Below are 25,021 nucleotides of genomic sequence, written 5' to 3'. Positions count from 1 at the left end.
AGCCCAGGCCCCGCTCAAGGTGAAACAGATGGTGCAGAGGGACAGGAGAAAACGATTGATGGCAGGTGTTGATAGAAGAACTTGTATCAGGCTATGCAGGCTTGAGAAGTCAGACAGGACTTTAGGCCAGGAGCAGAGGTGATACATGCTGGACCAGCCGAGGCAAAAGGTGCACTCCGCATGTACTGTAGGTTATGGAACTGTTGATAGAAGAACTTGCATCAGGATATGCAGGCTTGAGAAGTCAGACAGGACTTTAGGCCAGGAGCAGAAGTGATACACGCTGGACCAGCCGAGGAAAAAGGGGCACTCCGCATGTACTGCAGGTTCTGGAACTGTTGATAGAAGAACTTGCATCAGGATATGCAGGCTTGAGAAGTCAGACAGGACTTTAGAAGAACAAACTAAAGCTCTGCGCTTAAGACAGGTGAAAGGTATGCAGCCTCCTCTAATAGACCCCCTAAAGGGCTAATATATAGATAAATATAGAAAGTGGGGTAGATGGCGCTCCCTAGTAGGGGGGTAGAGTTTTCTATTCAGGCACCCACATTGCTTAAAGGGGGAAACCATAAACAGAAAATAACAAAAGCAAAAGACAAAGTGAAAACAACGTGAAAAAGATTAGGCAAGTGATATACCACTAATAATAAAAATAAAAATAAAAGATAAATAAAAATAGAAATAAAAATAGAAATAGCCCCCTATGAAATCGCATATGTGTTATTAAATGAGTAAATATGTGTATCTAATCATATCCATAAATCTGACTATAAATAACCATAAGCATAAACGTGAAAAATACTATATCATTAATGTGTTTATATTCATTAATCATTATATGAATATAAATATAAGTGCATGAGGTATTGTTCACCTATATATGTACATCATGCCAAGTCCAGCAGTGAAATAACATGCCAAGTCCAGAAAAAAAAACAAAAACAGCCCAAAACCAGCATCCAAAATAACACAGTAACCAAAAAAATGACAAAAATTAGTGAACCAAAAATAATAATGAAGTTCCAAAAAGAAAATATTGTTCAAACAATCTGGTGACTCTTGTGCTCAAAACTGAACAGGTGACTCTTGTGCTCCCCGCATGGGTCCCCACTCACCGACTCCTCATACCCCTACAGGGGGAATATGCACAACTGGATAGTAATGAATGGCCCCTCTTGGTGGCTCCGTCACAAATCCATGCTTCTGATCCACCTATGCAGTGTAGGGCATCAGAAACCGGTCATCCACTCAGCTCAGCCTCCGTTGTCACTTCAGGAGTAATCCAACTACTCTTCATGGCTTGAATGCTCCTTGCTGCAGTGCTTCTCTACCCTGATTCCTTTCCGATGTGTGGTTTGGCTGGCTTTGTCAATTTTTTGGTTACTGTGTTATTTTGGATGCTGGTTTTGGGCTGTTTTTTTGTCTGGACTTGGCATGTTATTTCACTGCTGGACTTGGCATGATGTACATGTATAGATGAGCAATACCTCATGCACTTACATTTATATTCATATTTATATATATTTATGTATTTTTTGCATGGGATTGGTGACATTTTTGGAATTCACGGGATTATCAACTCTGAATTGACACATAAATGATCTAGTATTTTTCACGTTTATGCTTATGGTTATTTATAGTCAGATTTATGGATATGATTAGATACACATATTTATTCATTTAATAACACATATGCGATTTCATAGGGGGCTATTTCTATTTTTATTTCTATTTTTATTTATTTTTTATTTTTATTTTTATTATTAGTGGTATATCACTTGCCTAATCTTTTTCACTTTGTTTTCACTTTGTCTTTTGCTTTTGTTTTTTTCTTTTATGGTTTATGGTATTCTTTTTCGTTTATGGTTTCCCCCTTTAAGCACTGTGGGTGCCTAAATAGAAAACTCTACCCCCCTACTAGGCAGGACTTTAGGCCAGGTGCAGAAGTGATACACGCTGGACCAGCCGAGGCAAAAGGGCACTCCGCATGTACTGCACGCTCTGGAACTGTGGCTTGTCGAAGCTCTCAGCAGACTTTAGGGAGGAACACACTGCAATGACTGGAGCGGTTATGAAGGACAGCCAAAGCAGACATTCCATAGTTGTATGAAGCCAAGTCCAAAGCAGGAGTGAGGTTACAGAGGTAGCCGAGTTCAGTAGTAGGTGGGCAACGAGGTACAGAAGCGTAGGCAAAAGCGTAGTCAGGAACAAAGCCGAGGTCAGAAACAGATGGGTCGAGGTACAAGCAGAATTCAGGATCAAATAGAATAAAATTAAAATGACTGCGCTTATCAGACAAAAAGAGCAAGGGAATAAGTGTATGGTTGAAACATAAATATGTTTGTTTTTTAGAAAACAAAGCTGCAATTTCCTGTGAGATACACACAAAATAAAATTAAAATTACTGCCCTTATCAGACAAGAAGAACAAGTGAATGAATGAAACATAAATACGTTTTTTTTTTAAAAAAAGCAAAGCTGCAACTTCCTGTGTGATACGCATAAAATAAACAACTTTCTGTATTAAGTTGCGCTATGCTCTCATATGAGGGAATACTAGCAATAAACCTTAATAATGGTAAATTATATATAAAAAATGACTCTGTACTTAAATAAAAATAGATTGATTCATTGATTAGATCATGTTTAGAATAGTCCACTGTTTTAAGGTGATTTTCAAACGTCCACTGTTTTAAGTTGATTTTCAAACGTGAAATTAACACACGATACACCCAAGAGTCGTGGTTAAAAGAGATAAAGACCTCCACCTCTGCACACACTGCCGCTTACTGACTCCAAATGATCTCCTATTACAGGAGATCACACTCGCTTGTGGCTTAATACCCAGCCCGAGTCTTTTGAGAGGTGGAACGGTGATCCCAGAGTCTTCACAGTCTTTCAGGGGCAGGTGTTGCCCATTGATCCCCAAAAAGACATAAGCTTCCATAGTGTAAAATCCTAGGTTACTTTATTTAAATAAGAAAGCATTGCACTTACAGTTAAAACAATAGGAGATTGCAGTATAAACAAGCTGGCTGGCTCTGGATAGCAGCCCTTCACTCTGGGACCTGCGTGAACGCAGTGACATCAGCACGTCGCTCCTCCCTATGTGTTTCATTGTCCTGGGGCCTGTTGAATGCCACTATATGTCTTATTCACACAAGAAAGGAAGCATTCCTTTCTTGTGTGAATAAGACACCTAGGGGGTTATTCACAAAAGGCAAATCCACTTTGCACTACAAGTGCACTTGGAAGTGCAATTGCTGTAAATCTGAGGGGAAGATCTGAAATGAGGGGAAGCTCATCCAATCATGTGCAAAGTAAAATGCAGTTTTTTTATTTTCCTTGCATGTCCCCCTCGGATCTACAGCGACTGCACTTCCAATTGCACTTGTAGTGCAAAGTGGATTTGCCTTTCGTAAATAACCCCCATAGTGGCATGATCTAATCAATTAATCAATCAATATTTATTTATGTACGGAGTCATATTATATATATATAATTTAGCATTATTAAGGTTTATTGCTAGTATTCACTCACATGAGAGCATAGCGCAACTTAATATAGAAAGAATTCAGGATCAGGTCAGCCGGGTCATCAATGGAAATCAGGTATAGAATACACACAAAACACGGGAAAAGCTGAAGACCAGTCAGCACTGACAGTGAACAAGAGCATTCCTTAAATAGCCTGTCTGGCACCAGAAACTGTGGACACACTCCTGCGAGTGGCAGCGATGCACCTATGCTCATTTCTATGAACGATGCTATGTGCATGTGCATATCTATGCGCCAGTCACCATACTGGAATTCCCTTACAGCTGTGCTAATGGAGTTGAATACAGGCTCTATGGTACCCACTCGGAAGTGCTGCATTAATTAGGAGAAGTTATGGTGCAAGAGGAACCCGCTTCTAAGTTGCAGCCTTAATGCTGATTTCACATGACTGCAGCCTTAGCTTGTAAGTGCAGGCATTAGCTAGTGTTGTAAGGGGGAGAGGTGACTTCGCTGGCATTGTCATCAAGTCCTTATTTTTATTTATTTTTTTGCTATATATAATAATGAATCAGACTGGTGTGCAGCAACAATGTAAAAGTAAAACAAAAGTATTATAAATGCAAATTATGTGATGCCATTCATGGATGCTATTCATGTGAACGGTACAGTCCACGAACATCACATACAGCTTAAAAGCATCTCCTAAGTATGTAATTGAAAGGAGGATTAGGATTTCTATCACAATTTGGATAGAAGCACTATACTCAGAGCAGCTATGAAAAGTTATAGATTTAATAGAAAGTAATTAAATATTTTAACATCAAAAGTGAAATGCTTTTGCAACAGCTTTAAGATCTATAAAGAAAATGAATATGTATGTAGCATGTGTAATATGTGCTCGCTATTAATGTTGCCATTGCTAAATTAATCTTCAAATAGAGGAAAAACAATTATTTCATACGAAGAAAAGCACCTCTACAATATAAACCTGTGCAATATGTTTTTTTTTGTATAATAAATGAGTTAAATATAGTTATCCAAACTAGGCTGGGGCAATCAATTCTGTTCTTGATGACACATCTCGAAAAAGAAGATCAACATCTTTTTGCTTCAAGAAATTGAACTTGTGGTCAAGACCTAGGCCGTTAAGCAACCTTCAGAGCATTTTAATACACAATTAACTGGTAATGCTAAGTAGAAGTAAAGCCCGAGTTGATCCAATTAGATAAAAGATGAGTGCAGTTGTTCTCATTACTGTGATGAAGGATGCATGGATTTGCTATCTGTGCTACTTGATGGTAAATGGTGCTAATGAGGCCTGATAGATACTGTGCTCCTAACAAGACTTGCAGTAGAGAGTGATTGCAGTGGAAATAGATTTGATGAGATGCTATGCCCTTTGTAGTGTCTCTGGTGCTGACACTCTGTGACATAATCAGGTCACAAAGCCGGTCATAGCCATCAAAGAAACCTATCTCTTCCTACCTCATTACTAACATACATTATTTATTTGTAAGTCCCTAAAAATTGCTGTGGGCTGTTTGTACTTATTTTTGAACTATCATCTATTATACACATGAGTTAATGAAACACAGGTTGCTTTTAATGGAGCTTTAATTAGAGAAAGCCAGAAAGCAGTCCATTCAAAACCAGCAGAGGGTTACAATAAGACTAATGTGTTCAACAAAGGATTGTATATAGGAAAGCATTAAAAGCTATGTGGACTTAAACCATACAAATGAAAGGTTAATGCATACCTACTGAAATCCTCTGGACAAATTCAATTTAAAATGTGACTCTAATGCTTTCTGTTCTTTTTTGTAATCTGTGATTGTAGGACTTAAAAAATAGTAAAGCCATATGGAAAATGCATTTTAAAGGACACAATATAAATTCACCTTTTTTCTTTGACTGTATTCTGTCCTCATCTTGAAAAAGATGAAGATATGAATACACCTTTGGTGCTTAAAATTAGTGGAATGCATGCCACCAAAACACTGAATAAGCAGACAATAAACTTGGAATCTTCACCTCAAACAAGACTAGCTATTTGTCTCCTTAATTGGTTATCTGTTTACCATTCTGAAGGGTTATGCTGCCATTGCAAGATACTGGTGTGTGATTTATTGACTGTACACTAAGTTCTTTCTGGACACAAGAAAAATTGTAAATGTAAAAAACATACTAGGTTCTGGATACCACTAAACTTTGCTTAGCACAGAGAGTTTCACAGACTGCCAAACTGTGTAATCATCAAGCTGCAAAAATAGGTTCACAAATTAGTAGTCCATGGTAACTGTGCAATCACTACGACTAGAACAGGTGATCTAGAACTCACACAAACAAAGTTTAGGTCAGCTTTTAGATTCCAGGTTTTGATATTATCCAGATTTATATTTCAATTTTAACTCCTCTCCTGAGTTTCCCAGTCTGAAATAACTTTTTTTCAATTTTTGGTGGGGTGCATCATTGGAAAAAAAAAAAATAACATTTCTGCCCTCTGGAAACACACATGCGTGCTGTTCATGTTTTCCAGCTTCTTCCTTAAGGTAAGGGAACTAAAACATGACCTTCTCTTTTTCCTAAAATGCACACCATGGTGACACCTCATCCTCCTTCTCTTTTTTCACCTATAATAAGACCTCACATATGAGTTCTAAAACAAACACAATAGAGAATCCAACCTAATTAACAGTGTTCATCCCATTTTGGAGATTGTTTCAGTTCCTGTTGTGTCTCCAGGAAAGGGAAGGGAAGGAAAATCTTGCCCAATATTAAAAAAAAGTAATTATGTGGGTCCTAACTCACACTGTATCTAAATCTAAAATAATTTTTTGTTTTCAGATGTGCTTTCATTTGGCTTAGGTCAGGAAAAAAGTTCAAGTCACTTTTTGCTTAAAAAAAGATAAGGAATAAAGTAAGTAAAAAGTATAAATTAACCCAAACTATTCAGAGATCATGTCCATAATTGGTAAATTACATCAGCCAACATCCATGGCCGGTAGCAGCCGGCTGGGGTGCTGTCATTTGCGAAGGGGTGCAATGGGAGAGGATCCCAGCAGGTCATTGGGGCATCGCTCATTGTGTTGGTGACTTAAAAAAAACCTCCCCCAATGCCCAGTAACTGAAGAAGCCCTCTTAGACTTTGCCAAGGCCTGTATGCAAGCAGCTGCAGAGTCCTTATACCATATTCCTGCCCCACTCTGGCCAATCATGCAGCTAACATCCACCATGCCATACTGAAATATACCTCTTTTTTACTGCCTGTAGTAATAGAACTCTGGTGCATGGCCAGAGCTCATTCCCACTTGCAGACTTGAGAGGGTGTCAAATCAGCCTAGTGAGGTTGAATGCCAATCCACTTGGATTGCCCTTATATCAAAATGAAATAGACGTGTAAAAACAAGCAGATGAATATCAGCATGTTTGGGTGACAGGTTATCTATATATAGTCCAGTCTGAATGAATGGCCTGTCCTTTAAATCACAGACCCACCCACTGCTCATATCATTGCCAGGCCCACCTCTCTTTATGACCCCAAAGTAGAGCAGTGCCCTTTTGCCAGTTTAAAGTGTCCTAAAATGTAAACTACTTTGACCGTTCCCTCCTGTAAGCTGCCCATGTAATTGGTGCCAATGACTGCACAATCAGCTCCTCTAAGGTGGGTTCATGAGCTGCCAAACAGATTCTGGACACTTTAGTGCATGCCTGTTGACATAGTTGGCTAGTTTGTAAAATACATTCAATTTACCCCTGGACAATGCATAATCTATGGAATTAATGACCCCTGAGACATGCTTAGCTTTAAATAAAGTGTTTGCCTACAGGCATCTTAGGACAAGGCACCTAAGCAGCCTCACCACTTCTTATGACCATACTGGGAAGTTGTTTATGGCATACAGAGCCTTGAAAAAGTATGCATTTGTGCGGTCACATGTGGCTGTATAAAGTGAGAGCCATAGGGGGGCATCTGCATCAGGAGCTGTGGGAGTAGTGCCAGTGACCGCACAAATGCACATTTTCACCACACTTCCTTTTCCTGCTGAGACAATTGCACTCTGGATAATGATCACACTATGCACTATGCAGCATCAGAATTCTTTGGGATTGCCAGCTAACACACTACCAATTAATGGAGATACGCAACTTTCTTCATGTCCATTTATGTGCATTTATGCGGTCACTGGCAATACTCCCACAGGTTCCGATGCAGGTGCCCCCTGACAGCTCTCACTTTATACAACCACATGTTGAACCCTGAGCTGAATTGTAAGCATACTAATGCCCCATACACACGACCGGATTTTGCAAAACAAATGTTGATGTGAGCTTGTTGGCTGAAAGTCCGACCATGTGTATGCTACATCGAACATTTGTTGTCGGACTTTCCGCCAACAAATGTTGGCTAGCAAGTTCTCAAATTTTCCACCAACAAAACTTTGTTGTAGGAAATTCCAGTCATGTGTACACAAGTCCGACACACAAAAGTTCACGCATGCTCGGAATCAAGCAGAAGGAGCCGCATTGGCTATGGAAGTTCCTTTTTCTCGGCTCGTCGTACATCTTGTACGTCACCACGTTCCCACGTTCGTAATTGTTGGCCAACATTTGTGTGACCGTGTGTATGCAAGACAAGTTGGAGCCAACAACCTTCAAACAAAATTCCACGGTTTTGTTGTCAGAAAGTCCGATCGTGTGTACAGGCCATAAGATTTGCATTTGCTCCTAAAGAAGTGTAATATACTCCATGAAACACGTCAAGCCATATGGATGCAATTCCTTTATTAGAATCATGTGTTTTATTGTTTGATAATTTATACAGAATGTTGCTAATTATAGACCAATGCTACAATTGTTAATTGAGATTTTTAACACATTCAACTCCCAATTCCATTTTAAATATTTTAGTGTGTTATGATCCAGCTGAATTATGATGAATATGTTTTATTACTTGAATGAATTATTGCAATCATGGACATGATTGCCGATGAGACTCTGTAACAATAAAATGTGTTTTCAACATTATTGTTTATTATTGTTTCATGTTCCTATTCGTATTGTGTATATACAGTATATATGAATTAACAATGTGTTTATACATATCTAGCTATCACTAACTGTATACTATGCACCTCATTTAAAGTCCCAAACTCCTCTTTTTTATTTATGCACAGGGATGGAGGTACTTGGTTACGTATACTATATGCCTCATTCAAAGTCCCAAACCCTCTCTGCTTAACTCAATAGGATTTAGGTCTGGACTTTGACTGGGCCATTCTAACACATGAATATGCTTTGATCTAAACAGGATTGTAGCTTTAGCTGTATGTTTAGGGTTGTTGTCCTGCTGGAAGGTGAACCTCCGCCCCAGTCTTAATTCTTTTGCAGGTTTTCTTCTAAGATTACCCTGAATTTGGCTTCATCCATCTTCCCAGAAACTCTGACCAGCTTCCCTGTCCTGCTGAAAATCATCCCCACAACATGATGCTGCCACAACCATATTTCATGGTGGGGATGGTATGTTCAGAGAGATGTCCAGTGTTAGTTTTACGCCATACATAGCATTTTGCTTTTAGGCCAAAAAGATAAATTTTGGTCTCATCTGACCAGAGCACCTTCTTCCAAATGTTTCTTGTGCCCCCCACATGGATTCTCGCAATCTGCAAACAGGACTTCCTATGGCTTTCTTTCAACAACTACTTTCTTCTTGCCACTCCTCCATAAAGGCCAGATTTGTGGAGTGCACGACTGATAGTTGTCCTGTGGACAGATTCTCCCACCTGAGCTGTGGATCTCTACAGCTCCTCCAGAGTTACCATGGGCCTCTTTACTGCTTCTCTTTTTAATGCTCTCCTTGCCTGTCAGTTGAGGTGGACAGCCTACCTGTCTTGGTAGGTTTGCAGTTGTGCCATACTCTTTCCATTTTCAGATGATGGATTGAACAGTGCTCCATGAGATGTTCAAAGCTTGGGATATTTTTTTATAACCCAACCCTGCTTTAACCACTTCAGCCCCGGAAGGCTTTACCCCCTTCCTGACCAGAGCACTTTTTACAATTTGGCACTGCGTTGCTTTAACTGCTAATTGCGCAGTCATGCAATGCTGTACCCAAATGAAATTTGCGTCCTTTTTTTCCCACAAATAGAGCTTTCTTTTGATGGTATTTGATCACCTCTGGGGTTTTTATTTGTTGCACTATAAACGGAAAAATACCGAAAATTTTGAAAAAAAATGATATTTTCTACTTTTTGTTATAAAAAATCCAATAAACTCAATTTTAGTCATACATTTAGGACAAAATGTATTTGGCCACATGTCCTTGGTAAAAAAAATGTCAATAAGCGTATATTTATTGGTTTGCGCAAAAGTTATAGCGTCTACAAACTAGGGTACATTTTCTGGAATTTACACAGCTTTTAGTTTATGACTGCCTCTGTCATTTCTTGAGGTTCTAAAATGGCAGGGCAGTACAAACCCCCCCAAATGACCCCATTTTGGAAAGTAGACACCCCAAGGAAATTGCTGAGGCATGTTGATCCCATTAAATATTATGTTTTTGTCCCAAGTGATTGAATAATGATAAAAAAAAAAATTTACAAAAAGTTGTCACTAAATGATATATTGCTCACACATGCCATGCTTATATGTGAAATTGCACCCCAAAATACATTTAGATGCTTCTCCTGAGTATGGGGATACCACATGTGTGGGACTTTTTGGGAGCCTAGCCGCGTTCAGGATTTCTAAGGGCGTAAATTTTTTATTTCACTCCTCACTACCTATCACAGTTTTGAAGGCCATAAAATGCCAAGATGGCACAAAACCCCCCCAAATGACCCCATTTTGGAAAATAGACGCCCCAAGCTATTTGCTGAGAGGCATGTTGATACCATGGAATATTTTATATTTTGCTACAAGTTGCAGGAAAATTACAAACTTTTTTTTTTGCACAAAGTTGTCACTAAATGATATATTGCTCAAACATGCCATGGGCATATGTGGAATTACACCCCTAAATACATTCTGCTGCTTCGCCTGAGTATGAGGATACCACATGTGTGGGACTTTTTGGGAGCCTAGCCGCGTGCAGGGCCCCGAAACCAAGTGGTTTACGAGAGGCCGAATTTTGTAGAGTCGATCGTATCCAGGGTCTCCACGAGGACGACAGAGTTTATTGTCATTGAAGTGCATGAACCGCAAGATCTGCTTGTATCGTGCCCTGGTCATAGAGGCAGAGAACAAGGGCATATGGTGAATTGGGTCAGTGGACCAATATGACCGCAACTCACTCTTTTTAGTTATGCCCATGTTGAGGGAAAGGCCGCAGAAAGAGCTTAAATTCGGAAACCGTAATTGGTCTCCAATCTCTGGCAAGGGAGGACTGGGGAATAGTGGCGATGTGTTGAACAGCGTACAAATTGCTTTGGTCCACAATAAATCTATAGAGATCTTCAGTGAAAAACAGCGAATAAAAATCAAGTGACGTAAAATCAACTGTTTCCACCTGAATGCCAGGTTGGCCAGTGAATGGGGGAAGTACGGGTGCTGCAGAAGTGGTGGGTTCCCAATTAGGATTGGCGAATGCAGCAGGAAGGGCACTATGGGCACTACTTGTGCTTGCCACCTAACCAGCTTGAACTGCACTTATGGGACTCGCCACGTCACCACGTGATACTGCAGTGCTGGATTGACTACGACCAGGGTGTACTAGACCGCTGGTGCTTGCCAGTTCACCAGAAGGAAGAGTGGCGCTAGTACTGCTCTGCTCCATACGAGGGACCTGTGGTTCTTGCACATCAATGCCAGAAGAAGAGGATTGGGGTCTGGTACGTCTGACCTTGGCAGGGACCACAACTCCGTCATCAGAGCTATCTGTCATGGAGCCGCTCTCCTCTACAGGATCGTATTCTGTGCCTGAATCTGACAGATGAGTGACTTCCTCTTCACTATCTGTCATGCTCAGAAACGTGTAGGCCTCTTCACTAGTCTACCTCCGATTTGCCATTTTGGGCTCTAAATTTAGTGGTACACTAGTGAGATTCACAGGTAAAAAAGCTCCTGACTGTTAGCGACTGTATCAAAACGCTACAAAAAAAACTGTTAGCGATCGCAGGGATCAGACCTGACTCTGCGAATGCTGCAGTTATGTGTGTTTAGTGTTTTGTAAGTGACAGTGATCGATCGATACTGCACTTGGGTGGGCTGGGTGGAGGGGAAAAACGCAGGTGTTAGCAGGTATCTGGGCTGATCCCGCTAACACTGCATTTTTGGGAACCCTAAACTGCTGGGACCGCTAGTATAGATCTGATCGGATCAGATATTGATCCGTTCAGATACTATACCACTAAGGGAGGTGTATGCTGCGTGCGTGGGTGTTAGCGGTACTGGCACTAACCTGACGCTGCCTGGGGCAACGCAGAACCTATCTGACCCTAAAACTTAACTTATATCTCCGCCGAACGATCAGGGGGTTAAACCTTTATTAGGTAATAAACCCTAATATGCCCTGAAACTATAAAAAAACAACTAACTAACCAGCGTCACCCGTAACAGTTATACAGTGATCACTGGTGAAAGGGTTAACTAGGGGGGCAATCAGGGGGTTAAAACCTTTTATTAGGTAGTATATGGGGGTCCCTGACGCTATAAAACGCTGACGGCGAACCTAAATACTTACCTCCCTAACTAGCATCATCTGTGACACTAATACAGCGATCAGAAAAACGATCGCTTAGTGACACTGGCGACAGGGGGGTGATCAAGGAGTTTTCACATATTTATTTGTAAAAAATTTGTAAAACCATTTATCATTTTCCTTCCACTTCCCAATTATGTGCAACTTTGTGTTGGTCTATCACACTAAATCCCAATAAAATACATTTACATTTTGGTTGTAACATAACAAAATGTGGAAAATTTCAAGGGGAATGAATACTTTTTTAAGGCACTGTATATGATACTCATTGTCTAGCCAAAACTCCACCTGCCTATCCCTCAGTTCGTCCCTTCAAAGCTCAATTGCCACTATAATTGTGAACAGTTCCAGCAAACTTAAGATTCACCTCCTCAAATGCACTGGGCCAGGTTCCCGTGTAATATTTTCCATAGAAGAAGGCACCATATCTGAAACCCCCTGCTGCTTAAGTAAATTTATTTCATATTCCTAAATAAACTGCCTGCTTTGCCCTACCATTGATGTCACTTAAAAACTCCTTTCAGACACAAAAGTCCACCTTCATTTGCTTTGTCATCTTAATCTTGCCATGCTGCTTGGTGACCCCCTCGTGCTAAATTCCAGCTCGCAACTAAAAATTTCAAGTATCGCCCTAACTGCAGTCAATGGATCCTAACAGCCTTTGCATTTCCATCAGACATACTTTATTAGTCCTTGTGCCCACCCCCCCTCACCTTGGCTAGCAGGTCGGCCACTTTGTCCTCAGGCAATATGCACACACACTCCTATGAGTCTCTTTCAATGTCTAGGTGAGATAAGCAGGTGGTCAGATATTTGGTTATCTCAGGTGCCACTGGAAAGTCCTAAGTCTTCCCAAAGTCCTCAAACATAAGGACTCTGCATTCATATTGCACACTCCATGGGTAAACATAAGTCTACCATTGCAAGTAAAATTTACCATCTAGTCTGCAACCCATGAAGTTTACACTTTCTGAGTGTAAATGCAGTAGTATTGCTTGCAATTACACTTCTCCACATATTTAATCTCTTGTATTGCCTTAACCACTTTCCTAAAAAAGATAAAAGTATGTTACCTTAAGGGACACCACTAGGGATGAGCTTCGTGTTCGAGTCGAACCCATGTTCGACTCGAACATCGGCTGTTCGATCGTTCGCCGAATTGCGAACGTTATGGGCCGTTCGCGCTAAATTCGTGTGGCGCGTCACGGCCCATAATTCACTGCGGCATCGCAGTGCATTGCTGGCTGATGATTGGCCAAGCATGCACTATGACCCGCATGCTTGGCCAATCACAGCGCTGTCAGTAGAGAGAGCTGTAATTGGCCAAAGCCAGGGTGGCTTTGGCCAATTACGGCTCAGGGCATTTAGTACACACCCCACACTATATAAGGCCGCCTGCACGGCGGCCCTGTGTAGTGTGTGTTCCGGTGTGCTGAGAGATAGAGAGAGAGAGAGAGACAGTGTCATTTGATTTGAGTTAGATAGATTAGGCAGAACAGTCAGTCAGTTAGCTGCACTTACAGTGTATTGTGTATATATATGCATCCCAGGTGTTGCATATATATATATACACTGTATTCAGTTTAGCTAGATCCGTTCCTGTTATCTTCTATCTAGACTATTTACATTTAATGCAGTGCGTCCTGCTCACAGTGTTCAGCTAGATCCGTTCCTGTTATCTTCTAGACTATTTACATTTAGTGCAGTGCGTCCTGCTCACAGTGTTCAGCTAGATCCGTTCCTGCTATTTACATTTAGTGCAGTGCGTCCTGCTCACAGTGTTCAGCTAGATCCGTTCCTGTTAAATTCCTACTGACCGGCAGGCTTGTCTGGTTACAGTATATAAAGCTACCTGAAGAAAATTACAGGTGTTCTATTTGATCCTATTAGTACCACGGTCAGGCAGCTAGACTATTTACATTTAGTACAGTGTGTCCTGCTCACAGTGTTCAGCTAGATCCGTTCCTGTTATCTTCCTACTGACAGGCAGGCTTGTCTGGTTACAGTATATAAAGCTACCTGAAGAAAATTACAGGTGTTCTATTTGATCCTATTAGTACCACGGTCAGGCAGCTAGACTATTTACATTTAGTACAGTGCGTCCTGCTCACAGTGTACAGCTAGATCCGTTCCTGTTATCTTCCTACTGACAGGCAGGCTTGTCTGGTTACAGTATATAAAGCTACCTGAAGAAAATTACAGGTGTTCTATTTGATCCTATTAGTACCACGGTCAGGCAGCTAGACTATTTACATTTAGTACAGTGCGTCCTGCTCACAGTGTTCAGCTAGATCCGTTCCTGTTATCTTCCTACTGACAGGCAGGCTTGTCTGGTTACAGTATATAAAGCTACTTGAAGAAAATTACAGGTGTTCTATCCCAGCTTAGTGCAGCTACAGGCCATTAGTATGTCTGGAAGGCCAAGAAGGAGAGGCAGACAGTCACAAGCCAATAAGAGAGGGCAAGCAGGCTCTGTGTCTAGTGCTGGTCGTGGAGACGGTGCATCCTCATCAGCACGTGGCCATGGGACACGCTTGGCCTTTTTTTCGGCAGCTGGCCATGTTGAGCCGCAACATGCGGAAGACTTGGTCGAGTGGATGACCAAGCCGTCCTCATCCTCCTCATCCTCTCTCACCCATGCCCAGGGTGCTTTGTCTGGCAAAGCAGCGGCCTCTTCCCTCAGCTCAATGTCATCAGTGACTCCTTCCCTAGCTCCACCATGTCCTCATGAGGATTCCCTCGAACTGTTTGACCACAGTGTTGGGTACATGCTCCAGGAGGATGCCCAGCGTTTGGAAGGCTCTGATGACGATACTGAGCTCGATGAAGGCAGTAACATGAGCGCGGACAGAGGGGGTGCCCAAGAAGGACAGCAATCTGGCAGTCATGCTCCCCCTGCTGCAGCATACTGCCAGGTTTGCTCCAGTGATGAGGAGGGAGGGGATGATGAGGTCACTGACTCAACGTGGGTGCCTGATAGGAGAGAGGAGGAGGAGGAGGAGGAGGAGGAGGAGGAGGCGGCAGCACATCACCAACGAGGCAGGATGCCCTCCAGGGGCCAGCCTAAGGGCAGCACATTGACTGCATCACACCCCAAAGCTCCACATGTGCAGGGCGCTGCAGTCTCTGCGCGTTATTCAAAAAGTTCTTTGGTGTGGGCCTTTTTTGAGACGAGTGCATCAGAAAGGCCTTGCAGAAAGGTCTGTGCAACGCGTTCCCAGAGACTGGGAGGTTACAAACTCCTGTTTCTGGACAACGTGTTGCTGAGGCTTCGGTCAGTCAAAGAAGGAGCGGTGGAGAAGGTGGCCGTCTGACCGATGCGTTCAGACAATTTTTTGGTCCGCAGCCCCAAGGTATGATCGGTTCCAGCAACCATCGCCAGCGTCTGTTTTACATGGTGCAGGAATACCTAGGGGCAAGATCAGACTTGGACACCTTTCCCACCGAAAATCCTCTGGGTTACTGGGTCTTGAGGATGGATCACTGGCCAGAGCTTGCACAGTATGCAATTGAGCTACTGGCCTGTCCTGCATCCAGCGTTCTTTCGGAACGCACATTCAGTGCTGCTGGAGGCGTGGTAACCGATCACAGGGTGCGTCTGTCCACCGACTCGGTCGATCGGCTGACCTTCATAAAAATGAATGAGTCTTGGATCACCACCAGCTACCAAGCACCTGATGCTGATGTAACCGAATAATTTTTTTTGAAATCTCAGATCCCTTCAAAGACTGCCTATGCTGATGCTGAGTGACTATCCCTGAGTAATTATCCTCTTCCTCCTCAATCATCACGCTGATAGCTTGTAAGAACATTTTTGGTTCTGGGCGCCACCACCAGTGCCTAAGGCACAATTTTTCAGCCCCTGTTTAACAGGGGCGTGTAATTACAATTTTTGATGTAATACTTTGCAGCAGGGCTCGTTCCTGCATTCCAACTAGAGTGTCTGTGAGGGGTTGCAGTGTTGTGGCACCAGCACCAGTGCCTAGGGCCCAATTTTTCTGCCCCTGTCTAACAGGGGCGTGTAATTACAATTTTTGATGCAATACTTTGCAGCAGGGCTCGTTCCTGCGTTCCAACTAGAGTGTCTGTGAGGGGTTGCAGTGTTGTGGCACCAGCACCAGTGCCTAAGGCCCAATTTTTCTGCCCCTGTCTAACAGGGGCGTGTAATTACAATTTTTGATGCAATACTTTGCAGCAGGGCTCGTTCCTGCGTTCCAACTAGAGTGTCTGTGAGGGGTTGCAGTGTTGTGGCACCAGCACCAGTGCCTAAGGCCCAATTTTTCTGCCCCTGTCTAACAGGGGCGTGTAATTACAATTTTTGAAGCAATAATTTGCAGCAGGGCTCGTTCCTGCGTTCCAACTAGAGTGTCTGTGAGGGGTTGCAGTGTTGTGGCACCAGCACCAGTGCCTAAGGCCTAATTTTTCAGCTCCTGTTCAACAGGGGCATGTAATTACAATTCTTGATCTAATATTTCACAGCAGGGCCCTGTGAGGGCTTACAGTGTTGTGGCCACAGCAACACCTAAGGCCCAAATTTCTGCTGAGTATATAGGGCAGGACCCTACTTTCAAACATCTAACTTACAAACGACTCCTACTTGCAAACGGAAGGAGACAACAGGAAGTGAGATGAAATCTACCCCTAGGAAGGGAAATTCTCTCCTGTAAGAGTTAATATGGGAAAACAAGTTCTCCTTTCCACTGATGCTTTCCAATCCTTGTTCCACAAAAAAACCCAAATTTTCAAAAAACATTTTTCATTGGGACAAAAAAGTGAGGTGAAATCTTCTGAAGAGGAGGAAAGACAGCAAAACAAATGTCACAGGGGTGATAACCCTTCCCTATGTTTTCCAAAAAGCTTAGAAAAGATTTTTTGGCTGGAGCTAAACACGTTAAAAATGTTCAAAATTACAAACAGATTCTACTTAACAACAAACCTACAGTCCCTGTCTTGTTTGCACCGCCTGTATACTGCTGTTCAGAGTATATAGGGCCTGGTGGCCCCACACCTTTCCTTATTTTAATTTGGGTGCGGGGTTCCCCTTAATATCCATACAAGACCCAAAGGGACTGGTAATGGACTGGGGGGTACCCATGCCGTTTGTCTCACTGATTTTCATCCATATTGCCATGACCCGACATGACATTAAACCCGCAAGCAGTTTTAAATGAGATTTTTTCCTTTAAAAATGACATTTGGTGCAGGGACTGTTCTAAACATGGGAAACACGCGTCACTTTACAGGCATACTATAGACACCCCCCAGGTACGATATTTAAAGGAATATTTCACTTTTTTTTTTTTACTTTAAGCATCATTAAAATCACTGCTCCCGAAAAAACGGCCGTTTTTAAAAGTTTTTTTTGCATTGATACATGTCCCCTGGGGTAGGACCCGGGTCCCCAAACCCTTTTTAGGACAATACCATGCAAATTAGCCTTTAAAATGAGCACTTTTGATTTCGAACGTTCGAGTCCCATAGACGTCAATGGGGTTCTAACGTTCGTGCGAACTTTCGGTCCGTTCGCGGGTTCTGGTGCGAACCGAACCGGGGGGTGTTCGGCTCATCCCTAGACACCACATAGATTTGACCCTTTTATTCATCTTGCTGACTCCCTCATCCCTGTACTTCTCTGATATTTTAAAGAGATTGTAAACCCTCACTTTTTTTTCTAAAAATAACAAACATGCCTATACTTACCTGCTCTGTGCAATGGCTTTGCACAGAGCAGCCCCGATCCTCTTCTTCTTGGGTGCCCCGTCAATGCTCCAAGCCCCTCCTCTTAATCGGGTGCCCCCACGGAAAGTTGCTTTCCATGGGGGGGACCCATGCGGGCTCGCTCCCTAGTCCCGCTGTTGTGTCCATTGACACAGACAGCTGGACTCAGCCCTGCTCCCATGTCACAGCTTTTGATTGACAGCAACAGGAGCCAATGGCTCCTGCTGCTATAAATCTGTCCTATGAGGAGAGCGACAGTGGCTGGAGCCGCTGTGCTCGTGCACATCGCTGGATCGGGTTCAGGTGAGAAAAAGGGGGGCTATGGGGGGCAGCTGCAGCACAGGAGGTGTTTCACCTTAATACATAGAATGCATTAAGGTGAAAAACCTTAAGACCTCTTTCACACTGGGGCAGTTTTCAGGCATTTTAGTGCTAACAATAGCACCTGTAAAGCACCTCTTAAGCCACCCCAATGTGAAAGCCAGAGTGCTTTCACACTGGAGTGGTGCGCTTGCAGGACGGGAAAAAAAGTCCTGCAAGCAGCATCTTTGGGGCATTGCGGGAGCAGTGTATACACCGCTCCTCCACCGCCGCTGCCCTATTGAAATGAATAAGCAGTGCTGCTGAAGCGCCTGCAAAGCGCTTCAGGCAGCGCCGCAACACGGGTGTTTTAACCCTTTCTTCAGCCGCTAGCGGGTGTTAAAAGCACCCTGCTAGCAGCAGAAAAGTGCCACAATAACAGCAGTAAAGCGATGTTAAAACTAGCTGTGCTTTGCCACTAACCCGGTCTGCACCCCAGTGTGAAGGGGTCTTTACAACCACTATAACCCCCTTCCTGTTTTTTTTATTTAAAAAAATGTTTCCATTGCCCCATACATGCTACCATCAAGGTATCTCCATCAACAATAGACATATCTTATTAAGATGCAAAATCGACTTCACTGAGAAGTAACATAGTGTTCATATTGCGTTCATATCCCATGCCAGCATAACTTTCCATGCTGCACTGCCACTCCACTGTTCCACATTCCAGAGAAAGTTTGTGCTGTCGCACACCCACCCACTACTTCCTGTGTACCCAGTACTTGAGGGACATTTGGGGCTTTACTGATCGATGGGTCCCACACTGTGCCCCTGAAAACCATATGAACTCAACAATTAATTGTGAGTAAGGGTGGGGGGACTGAGGTTGAATCTATTTACCATTTCTTGTTCCCTTCACTTTGAATCTCTGGAGAGGTCTGTTGGCAGTCAACTGCTGGGAGATTGCTACCATCCTTTTCTGTTCCAATTGTTGCACTGGCTTCTTCATCTCAGTGGACTGATCCATTCTGAAGGATTCTGTACTCTTGTACTGTACATGCTGCAAACCTCCCACTTTCTGCGCCTGGGATGCTCTGGATCACAAGGCAGATTCTCAGACTTGTGTCTGTTAGTATTATACCCAATACAGATACATACTCCCTAGACGCCTGCTGGGATTTCCTATGAAAGCTGGAATAGTCTCTTGTAAAGGCTTTTTTGTATGAAGGCATATATGGCCTCTTGCTATAAAAAATAAAGTTAATGTTAGATAGTTTGTAGTAATTTTGTATAAGGTTACATTCATAGAGTGCAGTGGTTTAATATGTAATAAAGATTTATCCTAATAATGTCTCTGTACACCTCTAATACAATGCTTAACAAAGCCGTGCTGGGGTATTGTAAAATAATTTCCTCAAAAGAGACAAAATCAGCATAATTCTTGTGTATAGGAATGTGATGATTACATCCCAGTTTGTCAAACCATGGAGCATTTTAAGATGAAAACAGGATATTAAAAACTGTATCTATTCCAGAAAATAATTTTCTGATGAAAACAAATAGAAAAATGTCAGGCAGCCATGCATGGCTTCATATAAATTCTCTCTTAAGACATTTTACTATAAAATACATTGGATGCATCAGTCAGGTTATGCATGGTGAGGTTTGGGTAACTGGGTAAAACATTTTTTTAAAATAATGACAAAATCATACTTATATAATGAAAATGTTAGCGTTTAAAATATATGCATATTTAGCCAATTGTTTAAAACTGTTTATATTTTTTTGTGTATCAAGGGGTGCATCTGACATGTTGTAGAGAGCAAATCTATTTGTCAAAGTGAGGAAGTGACATTAACAAACAAATAGTATTTAAGGTAAACCTGCAACGTGGCTGCCTTTTTTAACTTTATGAATATACTTAGCTTACTGGCAGTTATACTGAGTTTACTGCTCCTATACTTTTTGGGATACTGACCCAGAAGAAATACTGTATGTAGATCAGAAAAAGTCACAGAACCTTATCTTCATACATGTTTCGGTTAGGTCAACATAACAGCCATTGATATGTAACATATGTCAGTAAGATGTATATAACATACAACAAAACATAGAGTAGGGAGGTCAGGTCTACATAACGTACAAGGTGTGCATACAATAGGTGTGTGCAGCCTATTGCTTTAGTGTGTGCATTCCAAAGCTCAAACACACGTGTGTGTGTGTGTGTGTATATATATATATATCTATATATATATATAGATATATATATATATCTATATATATATAGATATATATATATAGATATATATATATATATTGTATATACACTGTACTTATAAATAAATGTAAACAAACTGCTTACCTCTGTGCCCTCCCATTCACAGCTCACCTCTGCACCCGCATCCACAGCCTCTTTTCTTTGGCCCCCATTCACAGATTACCACTATGGCCACCATCTACAGCTCACTTCTTCATCCACAACACTAAACTCTTTGCCAATCCCCTATCCACAGCTCTCACCTCTGTACCCACCCCGGCCACAAGCATAGTGCAAATATCTGCACCCATCCCCTCTTCATCCATAGTTCCAACCTTTGCATCCAGACCCCCCCCCCCCCCCACACACACACACACACAGCTCACACCTACATAACCAGCATCTCCTATCCTTCTCCAGTCCCATTTCTTCCATTCCATGCCCTCCTGCCCCTCCAGTCCCATCTCCTACATCCCATATGCTCCTCCTTCTGTAGTCCCATCTTCACCATCCAATGTCTTCTTTCTCCAGTCCCATCTCCCCCATCCCATGTCCTCCTCCTCCAGCCCCATCTCCTCCATCCTATGTCCTCTTCCTTCTCCACTCCCATCTCCTCCATCCCATGTCCTCCTGCTCCTCTAGTCCCATCTCCTCCATCCCACATCCTCCTCCTTCTGCAGTCCCATCTTTGCCATCCCATGTCCTTCTCCTCCTCCATTCCATGTCCTCCTCCTCCATTATATGTCCTCTTTCTCCATCCCATATCATCCTTCTCCAGTCTCATCTTCCCTCTATGTCGGTCCTCTCTCACAGTGTCCTCCTTCTGTAGTACAGCCCAGATCCAGTCCAGTGTAATCTTTCCAGTATGTAGAGGAGAGGAGTGTGGAGGGTATGACAGTGGCAGAATGGGGAAGGATTTATTTTAATGGTAGTCTGCGGGGTGACCAGAGAGTGAAGTTGGGCAGTTAAGCGTCCGAGTGATGGCTGTCAGCTAGATGTGAAGTGGTCTGGGGGTGGGGGGGAGTAGGGGGCCGAGATGTGGTCAGATGGTGATGTTTATAATTAAAAAAAACTATTGTGCTCATCTACTAATATATACAATACATAATACAAAATTGGTACTCAAAGAAAACACCCTTCCGTTATAAGATGTAAATACATATCTATATAATTCAGCCCCTAGCACTCTGTATGTCTAGATGATGTGAAATTAATTTACGACAATTAATTTAACCCTTGTGTCCAAGCTCTGAGTCTGCGTCATCAGAAGTGTAAACTCACCACATAAACACAGGGTTACATGAATGGTCATAAATTTCCTTTACATTATCTGGACAGAGTGGTTGGGGGATGTTTATATAGATAGGGCTGTGTGCCAGCTTGGGAGATATCTGTCACACTGGCTGTCTCTTGATTCTCCTGGTCTCCTTATCACTGCAATACCTACAAGACAAATCCTAACAGAAACTTTGGCAGCTTTTCATTCAAGGAGATTTTACTCAGCTCACCTCCTCCATGTAGTGTGAGCAGCTATCCCAGCCAGCAATAGCTACAGTGTGCTCCAACCCCCCTCAGCACACCACGCTGGTGATTGGAGGAAGGGAGTTGAGTCAGAGATCTCACAATGCAGGAGACGGGGAGGGGGGAGAAAGGAGCTTTGGAGATTCTAAATACATACACCCCAGCACAGTGTATGTATTTAGAAGCAATGACACTGCTGCTGTCCCCACAGTGGCAAGTATACCCCCTCCACTTACCCTGGGCCCTCAGTCTGCCCCTGGTCAGAGTGGAGGAGGAGCCTAGGCTCCATCGGCTAGGTGTGCTGTTGTGATAAACAGAGTGTCACAGAGTGCTTCATTGAGGTGCCGGTCCTCACAGGATATGCAGGGAAGGTGCCCAGAGAAGCAAACCCCACTCGGGCCCCTAGGGATGCCTGGGCCCCTTACAGGTGTATGGGCTGTACCCCCCTGATGGTGGCCTTGCACCCATGCACTGCACATATACATCTATGACAGCTGAGCTGACAGCACACTCGAATCATGCTCCCAGTAGAGTGACAAAGCTGTATCCGACAGCTCCTGGTCTCTAGTTATGATCAAGGGCCAGTGAGACATGTTTCCCCTTATCTTTTGACCACTATGACCACTGTGACAGCCAATCACAGTGGTCAAATGATTAGAAAATCCATCTCACCCCCTGCCTTAAGACTCAGTTACAGGGCCATAAAAGATGGGAAGGGGTTAACACTGATTTTACATCATATTTAATAGATTAGCTTTAAAGATTTATTCAAGTAGTATTTGAATCTAATCAAATAGCCACATGTAACAAAAACAATACCCTTTATATAAGTAAACTTTTTTGTGATCCTATAATGTAAGTGGTAAATGTTATATTTTGTTGTCTTAAAGTAGACCTTGGTTTCTAACTAATGTTCTGCTTTTTTGAAAAGACCCAAGTTCTTCTTTAGGTAGTAAAGGTAGTATCCAAAAGACTTAGGGATTTGGACTATTTTGTATAAGTCCATCTGAATCTGCAGGTAGATTTCAACCCTGCTTTTATAAGGTTGTGTGCAAGGAGGAGTAATATCACACATCACCTTAAATCTCTGTATTGGTATTTTAAGTAAGATCAGTTGTGCCTACAAGAAGAAGGTATAATCAAATGAATGCATATCATTTTGGTCTCTCTTTTGGATAAAGAAGTTGTTTTTCTCATAAACAACAATACTAAATGCATATTTGTCTTTCAGATTATTGGAACAATTCCGCTCATGCCAAATCAAGTATCATCTAATCAAGCAGGAGGTGGAGCTCAGGGACTTCAAGTACAGCCCATCACACCACAATTACTGACAAACGCCCAGGGACAGATTATTGCCACTGTAATAGGGAACCAGATTTTGCCAGTGATTAATACCCAGGGTATAACATTGTCGCCGCTCAAACCCGGACAACAGGTAATGTGTCCTTCTTTTAATAGTGCCCAATAAAAATACTACATTTTAGCTACATTCTGCATTTATCACTTTGCAGCTTTTCAGTATATTAAAACAAGTTCACCTGATTGACATTGGTACAATATGTTCATTTTTACCATCTGTATTTTTCAAAGTGGATGCCCCAGTGTGCAGCAACTAAGAGATAGATAGAGACCCTCTCCAATCCTAAATAGTTAGGACTAAAAAATGAAACATTTAACCCTGCTATATGATACTGAGAAAGCTGAGAATCACAAATCTCACAAGATGGTGCATCTTTGCATTGTCTTCAGTGCCTCTCCCCAGGATCTTTGTGTTCACCACATACTGACAGAACCAAACCAGAGTCACGGTGGCCACTAATAATTTCTATAAGGACTAGCTTATTAACTATAAGCAAGCAGAACACTCTTCCCAGAATCATTAAGTACACAATAGAAGACAGCTGTTGTAGTACCTCCCACTTAATTAAGATGGCCATACCCTACTATCATAACTAACAGATTCCTTCATTCACATAAATGAGGTGGATGTAGGGATTCCCTCCCTCCGCCACATTGTATTCTGTCATAATACCCTAATTAGTGGCTGCAGCTGACTGGCTACAGCCACTGATTAACATAAAATTTTACAAGATGGCCTTTTGATAGAAGTCCATTAAACAATCAACTTCTGTTGCTTGTACAAGTTCACATGTGCTTGCTTAAAGGTTAATTTCATTTTTTTCCCTAAATAGCCTATGCAGGTTAGAGGTCCCAGTAAAAATATAACATGCTATGCAAATTTTCTCCAGTTGAGCTAAACCATATTTATAATTCCTTCCTGAGTCATTGCTGGAGGCGCTTGGATGAGGAAAGGTACCTACTTGCATATCTGATGGGATTGTCACCAACTTACTCCCTTTTGGAGAGCTGTATTTACAACATATAACACCATGTGCATGTTTGATATCATAACCTCACCCAAGGTCGCTTGTTAATGATCCCTGGACCAATTTTAAAAATTATTTTGAAACATTTCCAACTAGCTGTGTGAGTAGCAATCTCCCATATCCTAGATCCTTAACAACATTATGATAACAGAGACCCTTGTGGCCAAGGATATCATGGATCCTAATAAGACTGGCACCCTGTGGACATGCTAACGGGCTAATAGAGACTCTGATTGTTTCTGTCCAAAAATAAGAAGCCTACCCTTAAACGTACTAATTTATGCTATTGGGATGTGTTCCATGTGTTGATTGAGCCTATTTCGGTTGTGAACAACTCTTTAAATTATGCTCACATACCATATCTTAGGTTTCCTTTCAGAACCAACATAAACTATGGAATCCATGTTTTTGTTGATCTGCTTTTCATTCCTTTCCTTGTTCCCCTCTCCCTCGTCCTTTTCCTAATTGTTACCTCCACTTTCCATGGTTTTTCCCTCATGCTGTTACATTACTTTGTGTAAAAGTAACTTGTGTCATTGTGTATGATGTTTAAAGTTACTGCTTGTCATCATTGTACATGTTATTTATGTATACCTAAAATTTTGAATAAAGAGATAATGTATTTGAACTAAAGAACTGTA

General features: G+C 42.2%; 1 protein-coding gene across 1 annotated transcript in view; it reads left to right on the top strand.

The window, feature by feature from the left end:
- Positions 1 to 25,021, top strand: part of POU6F2 (POU class 6 homeobox 2) — a 760,637-nt gene that overhangs the window by 700,200 nt on the left and 35,416 nt on the right. Inside the window, exon 6 of the mRNA XM_073630485.1 lies at positions 23,222 to 23,428. Coding sequence (XP_073486586.1) covers positions 23,222 to 23,428 — 207 coding nt within the window. The remainder of the gene's footprint in view (positions 1 to 23,221; positions 23,429 to 25,021) is intronic.

The sequence above is a fragment of the Aquarana catesbeiana genome, linkage group LG05 (genome assembly GCF_042186555.1).
Source record: "Aquarana catesbeiana isolate 2022-GZ linkage group LG05, ASM4218655v1, whole genome shotgun sequence".
NCBI classification, from domain to species: Eukaryota; Metazoa; Chordata; class Amphibia; order Anura; family Ranidae; genus Aquarana; species Aquarana catesbeiana.
Note: the sequence above shows the minus strand (reverse complement) of the source record. Positions and strands in the feature narration are given on the sequence as shown.